This window comes from Anser anser, assembly GCF_964211835.1.
Source record: "Anser anser genome assembly, chromosome: 27".
NCBI classification, from domain to species: Eukaryota; Metazoa; Chordata; class Aves; order Anseriformes; family Anatidae; genus Anser; species Anser anser.
The window spans coordinates 6366723-6384986 of NC_139748.1; the positions used below are offsets into that span (position 1 = coordinate 6366723).

An 18264-nucleotide genomic window follows, 5' to 3' on the forward strand; every position below is an offset into this window, starting at 1 on the left:
GTATTAGCCTGAAGTTCCTAAGGCTCAGATAAAAGGATTTAAAAGCCAGCTTTGACATGGGTGCCAGAGTCAACTCCCCAGTAAAAAGGATAAACAGCAACAAGGAAATCAGCCAGGGTTTGCAGGAAATCTTTGTTAAATTATTTGACCTTTTAAAATTGAGAGGAATGAGCAAGGAGAGAGCGTCCCACTGCCTGGAACGAGTGGAGGCTGATTTCCTTACAAACGAGAAAATTCTGCACGAGGCGGTCAGCAGCTAGGCAGCTACTCACTGCAAAGAACCACGGTCAATGCAAATTCCTGCTTCTGAGCCTCCGGCTCCTGCTTCTCCGGGGCCAAATGGAAAGCTGAGTTCCTTTGTCGTTAAACTTCTGTACCGGGATGTCTATCATCGCGCTCGAGACGCCGTATCTGCTCGCTGCTGGAAGAGGCAGCCCAGCAGCCCGCCGACACCACAAAGGTCAGCCCGTCAGCAGAGGACCCTAAGCAGGGACCTGGGGGCGATCCGTTTCAGCACAGGGTGGAGGCAAAAGCCTATGAGAAAGCCGTCGCCCGTCGCCAGCAGCTCCCCTGCTGAAGGCGCCTGAACCAGACAAAGGAGAAGCCGCTTGCCACGGAGGCCAGGACGTGGGGCTGGGTACTCACGGGGGCACATCTGCCAGCGTTCAACCTCCAGGGCTGGGCGGAGATCCCATGACGCTTACAGGAACGCTTGTCCTGTTGGTCAGGTTATTTTTTAAGAGCATAATTGCATCCTGCCTTTCCATACCCAAGTGCCCTTCCCTGCCCTTCGAGCCGTGCCCCGCTCAGTCTCCCTTTCTTTCTCCGGCTGCCCCCCGCAGACCTCCACCACCGCACGATGGGCGCTGCTTTTAACTTGGGAGAGCAGGAGGCTCCCCGCAGATGTGGAACTGTCACATTCACTCACCGGGGTGTTTTCGGAGCCCTTTTTGCCTGGCTCACAACACGGAGTGACATCCCCCTGGATGTCACCTCTCCGCACCATCCTCAGCACCAAGGAGTTCACACGCAAAGGCATTTCTTTAAGCTGCACAAAAAGCACCCCCCCGCACCCCAATTTGTCTCTGCAGCTTATCATCCCGTGCAAATTCTCAGATTTCTGCACCGTGCCACCAAGTTTCTATGCACCAAAACCCTCAATATTAAACATTAGGGTGCTGCCATCATTAGGTTTCAGAGCCAACAGTGTCAACGCGATCAGGTTCAGCTCATTAACGTCCTGCCTGCGTGCTTAGAGTAAGGATACTTCCAACAAGAGGTCTGCCACCTCCTTCACAGTCCAGAGCACAGACGGCTCGGTGACTTTTTCAACACATTAATGAATTCCAGGTCCCACACCTTGAATAAATTGGATCGTAAAGATTTAGGCGGTAGAGTAAATAAAATTTTATAACAAAATTACAGTGAAAAACCGTAACAACTGTAACTGAATCAAATGGGAAGACGAATGAACCGACACAACCCTCGTTTCCTCCTTTTGTCTAACTTCCTACACATCCTCCAGACCCTTCTGCTGGGCTGCAGAACCCAGGTCTGCTCTGCAACGGACACAGGGGTCCCGCAACAAGTCGGGGTCCGGCTGATGTGTTCCTTAGAGCCCGAAGGTCCCACCAGCAACTTACCAGGAAGCGGACATCATCAAAGCCGTTCAAAAGCAGCTTACTCTCGTATTGCTGCAGGCCGATGGACTCCAGCCACTCCCCGACACTCTGCTCCAGCATCCGCGAACCTGACGAGAGAGGAATCGGCAGACGCTTGAAAAGGGAAAAACCGTTAAGGCGGTAGCAGCGGCACTCTGAGGAAGACAGATGGCATTGCCACATCATAGTCATTACCATAAAGAAACTCAAAAAATTATGCTCAGAGTACAATAAATCAGCTGGCAGACAATTCCGCTGGTGTGCACAGAGCATGGACAACAAGCTTCCAGCGCCTCCACGGGCTCCGGGTTTAATTTGTATCCCAGTTAGCGCTCAGAAAACGAAACACCGTGCCCCAGCAAACTGTTTAAGAAGCGCTCCCGGGACCATGGCATCACATGCACTGCTCGCAGGGCTCGGGCGAGTTTCTTGCCAGGCAAACACACGAAGCCCAACCCCACGGGGATGCCGATCCAGTGCTTGGCTCATCGGAAGGGGGCGGGAGGAGGGCAGGAAGCTTTCCCCCAAGGCATTCGCAGCCAGCCGCAGGTGCGAGGGAACGGAGTGGAGCCGCTCAGAGCCGCGCAGCACCGTGCAGGTCCGCTCGTCCATGCGACTCCGGATGCACTACGCTGCCCAGCGGGCCAGCAGGGAGGGCCAAGCGCGCTGGAGGCACAAAGCAGCTAGAGAGAAAGTACGTCTTCATGCAGCTGAGACACAGAACAGACACGATGGACTCTGAGAAAAGCAGCAGAAGCCAGACTAGAGCAGCTGTCCACAGGAAGACATGCAAGACAAAGAAAGCACACAGACTGCAGCAGAAGATAAGAAGGGCTTATACTTTTTTTCCCCAAGCAGTCCTGAAAGAGGCAAACCATGGTAAGGGCTTTTTCTCTCCGTTACTGCGTCACGAGGAGCAGAGGGGCGAGCAACCCTGAGCATGAGTCTGGGAGTCCTGGCACTGCCATGTTACCACCTATCCGACACGGGGCATTGCAACACGCGGCTCCGACCGCGCTGGCTGGCTGCACCGGAGAGCCTAACTACAGCGCTGCGCTGGCTGACAGCAAGAGAGACAGAGGAATCAGAATGGGTTTTACACAATGCATTCAGTCCTGCCAGGTGCTTGGTGCACGCTTGTATTTGCCCTTCCTTCATTTTCTTCAGCTAAGTGCAGCTGCTGCATCCCAGCCCCTGACTCAAACAGGCAGCAGCTCTGGAGAACGAGGCATTTTAGTTCCTTTGCTTCCAAAGCAAAACAAAACGAGACCAAACGCAAGCACACCCTCTCCTCTTCCTGCAGCAGCTCAAGTCAGAGACATGCCCCGGCACCTCCTCTCAGCCTCTGATAAATGAGATTCTTCCCAACACCCTACAGAAGCTGTGCAGACAAGCTCTCCTTCCCTCACCCCTGGGAAGGGAGTCCAGGGACTTGTTCCTCTCCTCTAGAGGAGCTCGGGATATGACAAGAAAAGTTCAGAGATCTCCTTTTCATCAGGGCATTTGCTATGCAAGACAGGCTGAAATTTTCAGGCTGCTTAGCACATCTGGGTTTCAAGGGTATACGCAAATAAAAAGATGATCAGGAGAAAAACAAGTTTGCTTTCTTTGAACCTCCAGGTCACCTGAAGCTGTTGGGCACCTTCCAAGCCATCCTTCCACCCCCACCCACTGCAATGGCTGCACACCGCAGAGCTCACGGTCTCGTCTGGAAATTCTTGGGGAAAGGGATCCTGCTGCTCTGGTCCTTGGGAGCGCTCCTCTGCCAGGCGAGCCGCGCTCGGCGAGTTCGGGAGAGCCGGCCGGTCTTTCTAATGCACGCTGCGGCGCGAGCAACGCAGAGATCACAAAAGGTTTCCGTCTCCCTCCCCTCACGTAGCCTGTGCAGAAGGGCAGCATCTAAACCTGGAATTTATGCAACAAGCTCCGGCTCGCCCGGGGTCTCCATCCTTCCCTCCCGTCGATCCTCCGCGGTCCGCGAGCAGCCAGGCAGCCGCGTCCCTTCGCTGGCAATCGCGCGTCCTTGCAGCGAGCCGCAGCGGCGGGCTTTGTCTGAAGGCAGCGAGCTCCACGCTTGCCGTTCCACTCTCAGTCCTGTCTCCTGCTCTCGCATTGCCTGTCCCTCCCTTTTCTTCATCCTCTTACCCCTCCCAGCTTTTCCATCCGCTGCACGAGCAGCGAGCAGCCTTCGCAGCAGAAGCTGCAGGAGAGGGGAGGGAGACAGCAGCTTTATAACTCTCTAGTGGAAATTACTGACTTCTCAATATTTACTCAATGATGGACTACACAGCTCGGGTTTGCAAAAAAAAAATGATGTTACAGGTCTGCTTTGACAGTTCAAAGTGATTTGTGGCTGGCTCAGAATTAATTTATTGAGAGAGAGGTGAGGAAACTGCTTGCTGCCTACTACAGCATTTCTGGAAGCAGTTGGGGTATTGGCAGGGGGAATGAAACCACAGCAAGTTCCTTCCTCTGAGCTCCTGAATTTGCTTTTAAAAAATTATTTACTCTACTCAGCCTCTTGTACACTCATAAACATATTTCTGCTTTTAAAGGGGAAAACCCTCAGTGACACCAAGTGCAGGTTTTCTGGTTTAAAAATCACTTCAAAACAAGGCAAAACAAACAGGGCTATTTGGAGGGGAACGGAGGGGTTAATATTAAAAAGAAGAGAACAGATACCCGAAACATCCCAGACAAACAGAAAAGTCCAAGATATTTGCATGTTATGAGGATGACACTGGAGCAAATGAATGCCAGTCACCGTGCTGCCCAGCAAGAGCTGGACCCCAACTTCTGGTTAAATAAACTCCTAATTCTCAGCCAGGTCAGCTCCATCCTTCTCCCTGTGCTCCAAATTTTAGGAATCCTACCTTTAAAAGGTCTCAGGGTGGGCGGCAGCTGACCGAGCGTAGTTAGAAACAATTACAGTATTTAAAAGTTGCAGAAAAAGCGAGCCAAGCAATTCAGTTCCTCCTGCAAGGTGTTTCAGGTAACATAGCATACCCCAAAGAAAACAGAAAAGGGACAGGGCCACCTCGGCCCTGATACAGTAACGACCCTTAATAGTAACGACCCTTAATGCCATGACTGAGCCTGTGTGGAGGAAGGAATAAGCACGGCACGCCTGACAGCCAGCATCACCCTGTTTGCTCTTGGAAGCTGAGGGCAGTTCAGCACAACCTGGTGTGGCCTGAAGACACACGACTGAGCTTTCCCAGGAAGAAAAAAACTGCATGTCTAAGCAAGCGTTGATGAAAGCATGGTCCGTACACAAAGAAAGCATGCAAAAGCAGCAAATCAGGCATTTGTTGCCACAGCTGGGGCTGATCATCAGGTGGAAGTCCTTAAACCCACAGAGGGGGGGCCGTAAGCTCAGGCAACGCATTAGGCAAGATGGATGGGCCAGGAGAATGTAGTCATTAACGCCATCAGATGCAAGAAATAGAGCCAGCACCTAACTTTACTGGAACTAAAATCAATTAACCAAATGCAGATTGCTAACAAATTTCTTCCTCTTTAGCCCAGCAGAACACCAGGCAGGTTTCTCACGTCGCAAGTCAACGGCAGAGTTAACTCACCGAGCCCCAAATGCATTTGCTGTCCAGCGCAGCATGCCTCCTGCCCGCAGCAGCCTGATTTACCGAGCACAGCCCATCCATCTCCTCAGTTTTGGGGAGAGAAACGCCACCTGACAAATCGCTGCGAGGCAGCAAGCAAGGCACAGGTTTCTTTTTTCCGAGCCAGCAGCGAGGTGAGAAGCTGCAGGGCAGCGGGGCTGAGCTGTGCTCCCCTGCCCCTCCGACCCGCGTCTGGAAGGGAGGGCTGATGAGAAGTAGGTTGCTGGAGAGAAATGTGTGTGTGACAGCAAAACAGGCCTGCACAGACAGACTGAATACAAACATCTATTCCCAAGCCAAAAAAAAAAAAACACTTTAAGGCAAGGCCCAGGTTGGATTCAGTATCCTTTAGGAGATGGGGCTCCTCGATTCTTCCTCATCCCAAAAGCACTCACCAGCACAGGTCTGTGACCGACCCCTTTTCTTCTCACCTCTGCCACCCCGCCCTCTGGATTCAGTCAGAGAAAGCCGTCCGAAAGACTGCCTTACGAGCTCTACCAAGAAATCAGAGGCTGACGCCGTTGGCCAAGTGCATTGGGTTCACGTGGCAAGGTTTTGGTGGGGGGCTGCAGGGGAGGCCTCCGTGAGACGAGGCCAGAAGCTGCCCCGTGTCAGCGGCTGAGCCACTGGGCCTGTTGGGCCTGGAGACGAGGAGGCTGAGGGGGGGCCTCGTCGCAGCCTACAGCTTCCTCGCGAGGGGGAGTGGAGAGGCAGGGACCTATTCTCCGTTGTCACCAGTGACAGGACCCGCGGGAACGGCGTTAGGCTGAGGCAGGGGAAGTTCAGGCTGGACGTCAGGAAGAGGTTCTTCACCGAGAGGGTGGTCGCACACTGGAACAGGCTCCCCAGGGAAGGAGTCACTGCGCCAAGCCTGTCTGAATTTAAGAGACTGGACTGTGCACTTCGTCACACGGCCTAAACTTTTGGGCAGACCTGTGCGGTGCCAGGAGTTGGACTTGATGATCCTTATGGGTCCCTTCCAACTCGGGATATTCTGTGATTCTATAATTCTATGAACTGCAAGGGCCCCAAAATAGCCCAGCTATTCGCCCAAAACTGCGAGGGACATCTGGGGCACAGGAGGGGCCTGGGCTTGTTCCAACAGGACCCCGAGGGTCCCCACTCTCCCTAAACCCACGCCAGTTGTATGCAGTAACAGCCTGTACATATGGATTCCAAACATTGAGCTCCGCAGCAGCTGCCCCACAAGGACTTTAACCTCTACAGGCAAACGAGCAACCCCAGGCACAAAACTAGAGTCGGGAGCCCCAGTACCCTCAAAGCCCACCCAGAGTTGGGGATGAGAGCACATTCGGAAAGTTCCCTGTTTGTGATGTGATCTGAACCCTTCCGACAGCCCTACCAAACTCCTGAGCGGCAAAAGCCAAACTGCTAAAAGCCGCGTGTCAGGGTGCCCGCAGCCCAGGAGGCACTTGGTCCTCGAGTGAGGGGCTGGCATAGCATTCTCCATGTTCCAGCTGACCACGTTTGTAAATAAGGAGAAAAAAAAGAGAAGCTGGGAACATGCACAGCAGCTGGTCTGTGTCAGGGAGCCCACCCCAAGCGGAAGGCAGCACAGGCAGCAGGAAAACGTGCTGCTCGCGGCTCTGCCTGCTTCCAGAGACAGGTGTCCATTTTGCTGAAAACTCCCTGCACAACAGCAGCTTTTGCAGAAGTGAAAGCTCCTCCTCTCCCCTCCATGTCAGACCTCTCCCCTAACAATATCGATCAATCACACGCGCTGCTACAGCTACAGCCCAGCTCGGGGAGGGGAGGGCCTGTCAGTAAGCAGGATGCGAAAGGGCTGCCGTTGGATTAGACCGCAAAACACACGCTGCTTTGCATCCCCCAGCAAAGCCCTTTGGCCCTAGGAAACGCAAGCCCTAATCAGTACGCAGTGTGTAGGGCAGGCGCAGGTTAACCCCCTGGTGGGAACTGGCAGGGGGCTCCTCCTCACCAAAGCAAAAGCCCCAGTGACAAATGGATGCGAGATACGCTTTATTATGGCAGGCAGGAGCCGTGTGTGCGCAGATGCGTATTAGCATCTCATCAACGGGAGACGCTGCCCACTCGGAGCAGTGTGGAGGTGAAGGATTTAAAAGGACAGAATTATTTAAAAGGACAGAATTCCTCGCGGTGGCAGCCCTCCAGCATCCTCCATCACGCCGCTGAGGTCTGCTTTTGTCCTGGCTCCTGATTCAAGGCAGAGGAGGGAATTCACGCTTCAAGTAGGGGAGGAAGCACCTCTGTCGCAAGCAGCCTTGTTTAGTGAATATCAGTACCTACAGCTGTGCTTGGGAAAAGCCTAGCATCACCGAAATTTAGGAGCGGGGCAGATTAACCACATCCAAAGGGCTCGGCCACCGCACCACCCGTGCTGACCTGCAACTGGCAACCCCCGGTCCTGCTCCCGGCACAGCTGCTGCCCCACCAGGAGTGACGGGGGACAAAGATCCCCCAGAGAGGCCCAAGGGACATCGGGAGAAGGCTGTGTCCCCAGAGGGGCAGGATGCTTCCCGGCTGTTCGGACGGTGGCACCAAGCCAGTGGCCCAGAGGACAGGTCTGCCACAGCCGAGCTGCTCTCGCCATCAGAAAGCATTTCCTCCGATACCATTTTCAAGACATTTAGATTCTCTGAAACCCTTGAGCAGTACATGATATTTAGTCACCTTCAGTCCCCAGACGGCAGGGTTCACCAGCATCCGTTTAATCAAGCTCTGTACCCCGTGTCTCCCTACAAACAGCCCCGTTTCCAAAGGCTCAATTAAAGCCAAGCAATTATCTCCTCCTTTGAAGGCCAGGACTCGGCTCCATCCAGAGACAACGCACCCGCAGCTCTGCCTGCAGCAGCAGAAAGGGCAGGTTTGTTAACAAACTGCTGGTTTCCCGGCTGAGGCTGCATCTCGGGAAGAGAAGAATTTCAATAAGCCTCCCGAGCAGCTCGGTAATGCAGAAGCGTGGAGACGGGCGGCTGGGGAAGAGGCAGGCTGCTCCCCTGGTCTGTGCAGGGGATGGAGACACTTCTAGGGACACGTGCGCTGATATCAAAGCCTCCTTCCTCTCTCAGCTTCACCTCCCCCCTTCACGTGCACTTTCCTCAAAAGAAGGAACAAAAAAAGTATAGAAAAAGGTTTTGGACACTTTCCGTGAAAGCTGGTGGAACTGCAAAAGGATCTTGTCTGATCCTGCGAGCAGAGCCAGGACGTGCAATTAGGTCACCGTAGGAGCAGCAGCAGAAGGTACTTTAACAGACTGGGATCCGACTGCCGCTTCGGGCTGGATGCTGAACACAGACTCAGCACAGGCGGCTCTATTCCCCATACCCCAGCCTCTTCTACTTAAAACGCTTTCATTTTCATAACTGTTGTAACCCAGGATCATCTCCCGCCGCTCTGATGCTGCATTGCGGAGACAAGAGTTATAACAGTTGCAAGCATGGCTGGAGGACATTGCTCTGTTGTTTGAGGAAAATCAATGCACTAAATGACACCGGGATTCCTCCCTCACCTCGTCTTATGGAAATTTGAAGAAACAAAGGCAAAATGCACAGCTAAATCATCGCAATACAATTAACAAAACTACGCACTTCAAGGTCATGGAAGCACACGGGTAAAATATACAGGGGAAAAATGCGATGAGTTTTATCTGATGTGAAGCCATGATAGGGCATCTAGAGTCTTACAGGTGAAAAATTTATAAGTGTTAAAAATATTCTGGAAGCCACCATTTATGGGTTGCAGAAAAACAGGGGCTTTGCTGGAGAAACCTCTGCAACGCTCCTGCTGCTCTGGCCTGTTTGGGAGAGGCTGGGTGGCAGAAGCAGCTCTCTGCACCTCATCCTGCAGCAGCCCAACTAAAACCTGGCACTCCTTAAGCTCCAGCTGAGACAACGTGCACAAGAACACACAGATGTAAAGAATAAAAAAAGGCTTGTCTCAATGATAGAGCTGCAGAGACAAAATAGGGGTAGGGGGAGACTGGGCAGAGCTGGAAACTGACCCCAAAGGCCAGGTTAATGCCAATTAAAGGCTGGTTTTGCTTCCCTCTGCGCTGACTTAAGACCAGAAGACATTCAGGAGACTGCAATCAGGCTATTTTTTCATCTCCTAATCCAACACGCAAAATTGTGCCATGGAACTGTACAGATGACAGGCCTCGCAAGGGCTAATTTTAGTCCTTCCCCGGAGCAGATCTCCCAGGCTGGAGCACCCGCGTCCTCTCCCTGGCCCTTCACGGGAGGCAGGGCGAGCACTGGAGGGCCTGGGCAGGACCCCACACCCCACACCGGCTTTCTGCTCCAGCACTCTGGTCCCCCAGAAACATCCCCTAAGCAGGTGACAGTGCTGAAAAGCCAGGAGACCCGCACCTCGTGGCCAAACGCCACGCCACGCCGCTGACAGAGCAGCCCTACGGATTTAAAAGCCACCTGGAGGAGAAGAAAACCACCCAAGGGGCACTAAAAGCTTGAGACCAAAGCATCAAGTGAGACATCCCAAAGGCAAGGGACGCCTCCTCGCCCTGCCCAGAGCACACCGATGTCACCTCCAAGCCTGCACTTCCCCACCAGCCGCCGTCTTACCCAGGGAAAACGGCCCCAAGCGGGCTGGCGGAGCGGCTTTACCTCCAGCCATGCCCAGGAGCAAACACACAGCCTGGACCGGTGAACTCCTTTGGATACAGTGGGGTGCTGGAAGATGAAACACTCCTTTCCTTTTCATTTGGCCCCAACAGGGAAGGAACATCCTGAAGAAAGGGAAGACAACCCCTCCACCTGGGAGGTGGTTTGGGACACTAAGAACAACCCACACCACACATCCGAGACACTGAAATACCCTAAAAGCTGCTGCAGATCTTGTATCAGAGCGACTACGCGTTTTTCAAATCTAAATACAAAATCCCCATCCCAGCCTCCCAGGACCAAAAGGATTTAAGGAACAAAATATGGGAGTGTGGATAGCTATGAGGAGGTTCTGCTCATATCCGAAGGGACAGATCCACACTGACATAACCAAAAGAGGCAGAGAAAAGAGCATCTTGCTGGTGCATTATGCATTTGAAACAAAAGCAAGATTGTTGTGGGGATCGTGAGACCAGCCGGAAGACAAACACGCAGCAGCTCTGTTTCAGACTGACTGCTTACAGAACGTTTTGTTGTTATGCACCAGAGAAGAACAGAAAACTTGAGACAAACGTATTTTAAAAGGCAGGAGAGAAGCGTAAGCAATTAGTTTGACTTTCTTAGAGGCTACGTTGAGAACAACAGCAATTGTAGGAGCTCAGAGACCAGTAGAGCCTCCTATCCCTAGGACACTGGCTGGAGTCCTTCCACCACCTTTCAGCTAAGCTGCAAAATAATTTTTTTCCCATGTGCAGAAAAACCTGATCTTCACCTTCCTCCTCCGCACCCAGCAAACACCAGTGGTGAAGTCTGAAGTATCAGAGCACGCTGGTTACTGGGCTGTGGGAGGGGGGCGATGAGCCAGCCACTGGAGCTGATTTTACTCCTGCAGGAGAGCACAAGACGTGTCCCAGAGCACTCACAACCAGCCAGCACCTCTCACCTCGAGGGAAGGGTTGTAAGCAGGCCCTGCAGGTGTTGGAAGCCACCGATGAAAGCTCCACGATTCTCATCGATAATCTTTGTTTCAAGTTATTCAAAGATGCAAAAACACCACCTCAAAACGTGTCGTACCCTAAGCAGTAATACCAAGCCCCCAAATTTTAAACAGCCACTTCCAACAAGAAACAGGACCCCCTGCACACACACATACAGAAAATGGGGAGAATTAGCGAAGAGCAGGTGAGCAGGGGCCCCCTTCCCCATCAGGCAGGGGGTGCCAGCTGTAATGCTCCTCACCCAGCCCAAAAGCCAGCCCGGTGGGAAGGACAACCACGGTATAAAAAATTAATCCACCCAGGGGAGCATCGAATTCAGCTTGCTGGTAGCGGTGCTGAATGTTATACGGGGAAAAAGAGATCTGCTCGTCTGTGCCAGACCCTTCCTTTCCCCCTTCTGGGTGCTAAAGCAGGAGCCAGCCCCCGGGGGGAGGGCTCCGTGCAGCGACACACAGACACACGCACACGCACGAGCTGGGTTACGCTACCTGAGATCCTCTGCTGCTCCTGGGAGAAGTCAATGCCTTCGCCGATGGAACTCATGATTTTCTCAATCTGAAAATAAAACAAGCACGTGCTGCATTACTGACAGAGCCGCAGGAAAAGGTAAAGGGAGCCCCAGGATTTCACTGCCACAGGACAGATCCAGGAAGGGACGTTAAGGTACCTCTGACCCAGAAAGGGTGCCCTTAACGCCTTGCCTGGAAAAGTCTCCTTACGGGTGGATGACTCAGAAGGGATGCAGAGAGGCCGGGACTCTGCTGAGCCTTCCCTCCAACAGCCTGAAAATAATCAGCTCCACAAAACCCATCCCTCGGATAACAAACTTTGGGAGAAGGAAGGGATCCCCAAACCGCTCAGCACCCTGCACGAACACGCAGCCCCTCCTTCACCAGCAGCCAAGCCGGAGAGACGCGGGTCGCTCACGCCTTCACTGCATGCAGAGCGAGCTGGGCTTCACCTGGTTTTCTTGTTTGGTTTTAAAAACACCACGATCCCCAAACCCCTGTGTGTGTGCATCGCCGAGAGCAGAGGTGCTTAGAAAGAGTTTGAAAATAAATCAAGGATGGAAAAGCACCGTGGGGGCAAATGCCCCAACTGCCCAGGAGAGGGAGCTAAAGACGGTCCCATGCCCTGAGCTGAGCAGTTCACAGTCAAGGCAAACCTCACACAGTTACGAAATGGTACAAACTCTTTATTGCCTGAGATGCCGCCTTTTCAAGTCCGCTCTGGAGCTGGATGTAAACGATCGCTTTTGCAACGACAAAAAAAAACTTAAATTTGCAACTTTTATACAGCTACAAGAGGTTTCCTTAAGTAACAAGAGAAACTTGAAGAGCAATCGTTGAGCAGAGTTTGTAAACTGAGATTTTGTCGTGTAGTGCTGCAGAGGGAAAAGGGATGGTGACAATTACTAGATTAACTCCGCTAAGATGGAAGACCCGATAAATTACAGCTCAGTAAGTCAATTTAGGATTTTCAATAGTTTAATGTGCCATACAATTAAAGTCCGCTATTTTCCAGCCAGCAATAAGACCCTCAAGAGGCTCAGCTCTGGTTGCTTACCCCAGGCTTCAATATATAACCAAAAAGGGGAAAAAAAATAAAAGAAAAAAGCCCCCAGTGAGATTCCCAAATAGAAACCTGCCAAGAAAACGTTCCTGCGAGACACTTGAGTGTGGCTGCTGCTGAATGCAAAGCCGATGCACAGACTGGCAACAGAGGAGGGGGAAAAAAAAAAACAGCAAATGAACTCTTACACAGCTTTTTCTCCCTGGTCTTTTAAGGACAGGCTGGGGGAGGAAGTCCAAGTTTTCCTGGACCTCGTCCCCCAGCTGCCTGTACAACCCCGGAGCCCGGGCGCGCTGCTTTGCTTGGTGCAGCTGCACAAACTCCCCAAAGCGCCCGGCCAGCGAGCAGAGCTCCTAGAAACGCCTCGAGGAGCTGGGGGCCTGACTTCCAGTCAAAATCAATGGGAGCTCAACGCTGAACTCCATTAAGGTTAGGGGTTTTTGTTTTGGTGAAAGAAAAGAGTCAGCTTTCAGCCTCCTGCCAAGGCAGATCTCCAGTGAAGCCCTTCTCATTCGCAGGCAGCAGAGGCAGTTGGCTGTAACGTTCGGTTTCACCGGGGAGAAGGCATTCACGCCATCCATGCAAGAGTCATTAAAGGACGTGGATACTCCGCCCCTAGAAAAGCACGAGGGCAAGCACTGCTGCTGGGCCTGAAATAGAGTTAATGCCAGTTTACTGCGAGCTTTGAAGACCAGCCTGAAAAAAAATAAATCAGAATTCGAACACATAGGGAAGTGAGGCACGCTCGAGAATGATAAAAGCAGGGTTTTGAAGTCGCTGGTTGCGCGGCTCCTGCTGTCAGCACAGGGCAGAAGTGGGTTTTGGTCTTCTGCCCCCGAACGCAGCCAGAACTTGAACGTGACTTTTGCTAAAACTGCCCGAGCCTAACACCCAAGCAATGCCGGGCTCTGGGTGCTGGTCCTGGACAAAGGGCAGGTGCCGTCAAACGCTGGCACAAGGGTTAACGCAGCCACCAACAGAGCAGCAGGATGAGCGATCGGATCCCTCATTTCATAGGAGGGTAAAAATGACAACGGAGATTTGATGTGAGAGCCTGGAACATGAAGGCTTTTACTTACACAAGCCGAGTCGTTCAGAGCTTTTTTCATCAAAAATTGCAAGCTGTTTGTACAAGAAATGGGATTTTAAGCTCGAGTTTAAAAGGATGCACTAAAAAGAATGAGGCCAAGGCAAAAATACCCCCATCTCAAGTGGACAAAAGCAGCTCCTAAATGACAAGCATAAAATCAAACACGGGCAGGGTGGTTCATTTTGCAACTGCTCACATCACTAGCCCTTTCTTCGGATAAAAATTACATGGCTAGTCATCGTGTCATCTGATCTCGCTATTTAGACTCAATGTGGCTGAATAAGGAAGCCCCAGAAATACAGCTTTGAGAACGGCAAGGAAAAAAAAAAACACGCTTGTTTTTCAGCTAACCTAAGGCTCTTGCGTAAATCAGCAACTCTGCAGTATCGACAACAGAAGTGTGGGGTCAGCTAAACTGGAACTGGTTAAGAGGAAAAAAAAAATAATGAATTTCAAGTCTGCCCTGCGATGCGGAGTTTTTCTCCTACCACAATTAAGCCTTTTAACTCTTTTCATCCTTCAGAGGCATTCGTGGCAGTCACCTTCACTCCGCCAGCCCCGCTCCTCTCCACGAGCTCAGCTTTTAAAGAACTTCTCCATTTCTCTTTGCGATGCAGCCTGAACGAAGCACGAGGGCTGCAGCAGCTTCTGCTCGACAGACAGCGGCAGGTAACTGAAAATCGTTAGCTGCCTCGTGTTTCTCTGCAAAGGTTATGGACTGAAACCCAGAGGTAACCCGAATCCCTCAATGCACATTTGTTGCCAGCCACCGTTTCAGCAAGGACCGCCTGCTTTCATTGCTTTTGCTCCCAACAAAGCAGCAAATGCTCCCCAGCAAAGCCTTCAAGGTGCCCTGATGGGCCACGGTCCGTAATGGCCAGGCAATACCAGAAGAAAATACAGGGGTGGTGCAAAACAAACCTCGTCTCCAAATAAGACCAAGGGCTTTTGTAATGATGCCTTTATTTGTTCTTTATAGGCAAGCACCGAGCCCGAGCTGCAGCAGGACTTCTGGGATAAGGATTTCTGGGATGCCGTCACAACCCCGAAGGCTCGCTGCCGAATTTGGGTCTTAAGGTCAATCCAGTTCAAGCTCCAGGAGCTTGAGGACATTAAGCCGTGCAGATTTATGTCAATTAACTTCATTACGAGATACATACTCCAAGCTGGAGCCACTCTTGTGCCTACTGTCTGGGATCTTTATCTGGAAGGCGTTCACTCCGGTGGCTCTGGAAGCCCTGGAGGTTCTTTGGTCTGAGGATCATTTGGAGCAAGCAGCGCTCGGGTCCAGCCAAGCCTCTCCTACCAGTCACCAAGAGGGAAGAAATAGGTGGGGAGGGAAGGAGGAGAGGAGGGAGAAGAGCATTTGTTCAGGCAGCCCCGGCCCCCTCGGGCTGTCTCCCAGCAACAGAAGCAAAGCGCTTTGCAGGTCTCTTACGCTGTGCTGCCGCCGAGCCCTGGAGACGTGCGGGGACCGCTGCCGGCGCTGCTGGAGGAGGCAAAGAGCACAAGAGCACGTTTGGGGCAGCTTCACACCCGTGTTCGCAGCCCCTCGTCGGTCAGAGCTATCGCTGGGTGCTCTTTGGCGCGAGGCGGCTAAGCTCCCTCCATCAGCTGCTCATTCCAAGAAATCCCCTTTATTTCCCAGGATTTACAGCAGGAGAGCCAGCATTCCTCCCTCCACCACCACGCTCCACCCTTGGATTCTCTCCTGCACCCTTACCAGCTGCCGTTCTCCTCTTCCACAGCACAGGAAGGACAAGAGAAAGCTTTAACCTGACTGTAGGGACGGTCAGCCCCACCGTGTGCTTGCCACAGGGAGCGAGCGCCCGCAGCACCCCGGCCCCAGGGAGGGCAGCGCAGGCCAGGAGGACTCTCCCCACCTTCCCGCTTCCTCCCAACGCAGCCAGGAGCTTCCCAAGGACAATTTTCTCCCATGCACACAGGGAACAGGTGCCCGAACGCCGCAGACAAGAGGACAACGCGAATCCAGATCGAGCCCTGCTCTGAGCGGGCAGCCCGGATGAACTCCCCTGCAGCAGGGCAGGTCGCCGCGGTCTGACACCGTGACAAATTTGCTTCCTTCCTTGCTTGCAGGTCTTTTCCATAGCTGGATTCAAAGCGCAGATTACCGCCGGGTGCCAGGCCAAGCTCACTTGGTTGGGTCGCACCGCCCCGCGCTGAGAGGAGAGGGCCGCGCCGCTTTCTGGGCTCGGTCCCCAGCACTGACAGCTCCGCGCTCAAAGCACGGCGGTGACGACTTGCAGGTGCTTCTGAGGCACTCAAAACACCCACGAGCTTTTCCTCAAAAGCAGGGGATTGCCTTGCGCTACGTAAAACTGAATGGCAATGAAACCATCACCCGAAGGATTACCTTTCACGCTCATCCTTTGCTAAAGACGGGCTCCAGCCGGCAGCAGCCAGAACCACGCCACAATTAGCACACAGGGAAGTCCTGCTTCCCCCCATCACCCTCCACGAAAAACAACTCTCCCGGGTCACCTGCCAGCCCAAACACCAGCTTGAGGCCGATCGGTTTGTCCTAGGTGGTAAGAGGTTGCAAAGAGATGAGAGCAGGGGAGGGACACAAATCCAAAGCCGACTTGTAAAGCATCCCCGACCTCCACAACCAGTCCTCAGCTGCACTCCGTGGCACTAAAACGGGGATGGAAGAGAAGATACCTTGAAAATAGCATATACTACCGTTTTTTTAGGCTGTTCTTTCCCAGTGGTTAATTATTAAAATACAAAAATACCGTGTTTAAATATAGCGCTGCAGCCCAGACGTAGTTTGAGCCTGAACACTCAGTTCCGATTTGTTTTGGCTTAACCTGCTTTTTTCCACTGAAGCACCACACATCCGTCTCTGAACAGGTTGGATAGTTTTTTTCTTCCTCCATTCTTAAACATCCACAGAAATAAAACCACTGCATCCTTTTGCATCCTAAATTCATACAATCTTAGCTGTTATTCCAAGAGAGGTGCAGCTGGATCCATGCTAAAAAGGTATTTTGACCGGGAGCAGAAACCCTTCAACAAAAGGAAGCAAAAATATTGCAAAGCTGAAATCCTTTGGGAGAAAGGCTGCAAAAATGAGGGAGTCCTCCAGCAAGCCCCAAATCAAGGGGTGCAGAGGAAGGAGTTGCAGAGCGGTTACCAGCACCGAAGCTCACCGAGTTACTTTCGCATTTGCCTAAGTTTTGCTGAAAAATAAAAATACCCCCCAAAAAAAAGGAGCTGGGTGCGGCCCAGAGTCATCCTGGGGCTGGGGAAGTGGTGAGCTCTTCAGGCAGGCAGGCAGGCAGCCACGAAAACATAGCAACTGGCAATTTACTCCCAAACAGAACTTTATCTTCAAACAAACCATCCCGAGCAACCGAGTTCTGATTAATGGAGGAAAAAGGCATTTGTTTGTAGGAGCCCGCTAAGAGCCAAGCTGCATGCTGGTTTGCTCTCCCGGCAAGGCAGAGGACATTTTGACACAAGCCCTGCAAGGCAACTCCCCACCCCACCGCGCTGGAGGCAGACGTGGGATGGCTTTTGATGCAAGACCCCAAAATGCCAACCCCAAATATCGCCTCCCGTCTGAACGCACCCCGCAGGGGCTGTCGGGCAGCCCTGGAGGGGAACAGGCTCCTGCAGGTGGGCAGCCCCATCCTGTACGATGCCGGCAGTGCCAAAGGCCTGGCACCGAGAGCTTTTGGGGCTCCTTCTCCCAGGAGAGGCGGCGTGAGGGGCTGGCACACGCGGCCCCCGGAGGCACGGCTCCGCAGCCAGCCCCGACACGCTTCATCTCCGCTCCCCTGCCCTTGACGGACGCGAAGCCGTGGGGTCCATGCTAATCTCTCCGTATTTTCTTTCACGGAGCCAGCGCTGAAGTTTGGAACCAGCGAGCCCATTGAGAGAGACAGAGGACGATTAACGAGTCCCGGGGTCTTTTATCACCGAAAGCAAAGCCAGCTTCACGCAGCACGAGCCGTCTGCATGCACTCATTTGCATGCAGGGAAAGGAAGCTTCGTTCAGAAAGCACAAAATCGAGCAGCGCTCCGTTAGGATGGCACTCGCCCCAGTTTGGGGCATCTTTATGCCAGTGGAGCTTTCTGGAAGGGGCTAGGGAAAAAAACCAAACCTCCAGCAGAAAAGCCCTGGGATTTACCATCACTATAAATGTAGGAGTTGTGTGCTCGGTCTCTGCACAGAGCATCGCTGATTCCCAAGGACACGTCAAGGTTGTCCTGGGAGAAGAAAAAAATAAGACGTGTAGGCACGGCAGCATCTGGATAAGCAGACAGTGCCGAGAGCCCAGCTCTGCTGCCCTGTACGAGCAGAGCCCCCCCCTCCCTCCATCCCCTCGGAGGGGGGTCAAAGCCTCCAGGTGCTGCTCCGCAGGTGAAAACCCCGCGCCTCCATCCCAAACCAAGCTCCACGCCGGGCTCCGAGCCCCACAAACAGCCACGTTTAAAGTCTGTAGGCTTCCTGAGGTCAGGATTAGGAAGGCCAAGCCGAAGGGGAGGTTTGGGGACGTTAGCTGGAAGCGTGCTTAAGACAAAGCAGGTGATGGCAGCCAAGCTCTCCACGCAGCGCTTTCCAACACCTTCCTCACACTCCTTTGCAGGGAGCGTGTGTTTCAGGAGCCAAATATCACCGTTAAAATCCACTTATGCCTCAGGACACAACGGAGAGCCCTTTTGATGCTTTCACCC

The 18264-nt window shown here is 52.8% G+C and overlaps 1 protein-coding gene across 12 annotated transcripts in view; it reads right to left on the minus strand.

Moving 5' to 3' along the window:
* ANKS1A (ankyrin repeat and sterile alpha motif domain containing 1A) overlaps nucleotides 1-18264 on the minus strand; it is a 107192-nt gene that overhangs the window by 27043 nt on the left and 61885 nt on the right. For 7 of the 12 annotated variants that reach the window (XM_083812346.1, XM_083812348.1, XM_083812344.1 and 4 more), the window contains 3 exons: nucleotides 14999-15049; nucleotides 11387-11453; nucleotides 1644-1750 (listed from right to left, as the gene is read on the minus strand). In XM_083812346.1, coding sequence (XP_083668472.1) covers nucleotides 1644-1750; nucleotides 11387-11453; nucleotides 14999-15049 — 225 coding nt within the window. The remainder of the gene's footprint in view (nucleotides 1-1643; nucleotides 1751-11386; nucleotides 11454-14998; nucleotides 15050-18264) is intronic. The other 5 variants (XM_083812345.1, XM_083812341.1, XM_083812340.1 and 2 more) reach the window with 2 other exon arrangements.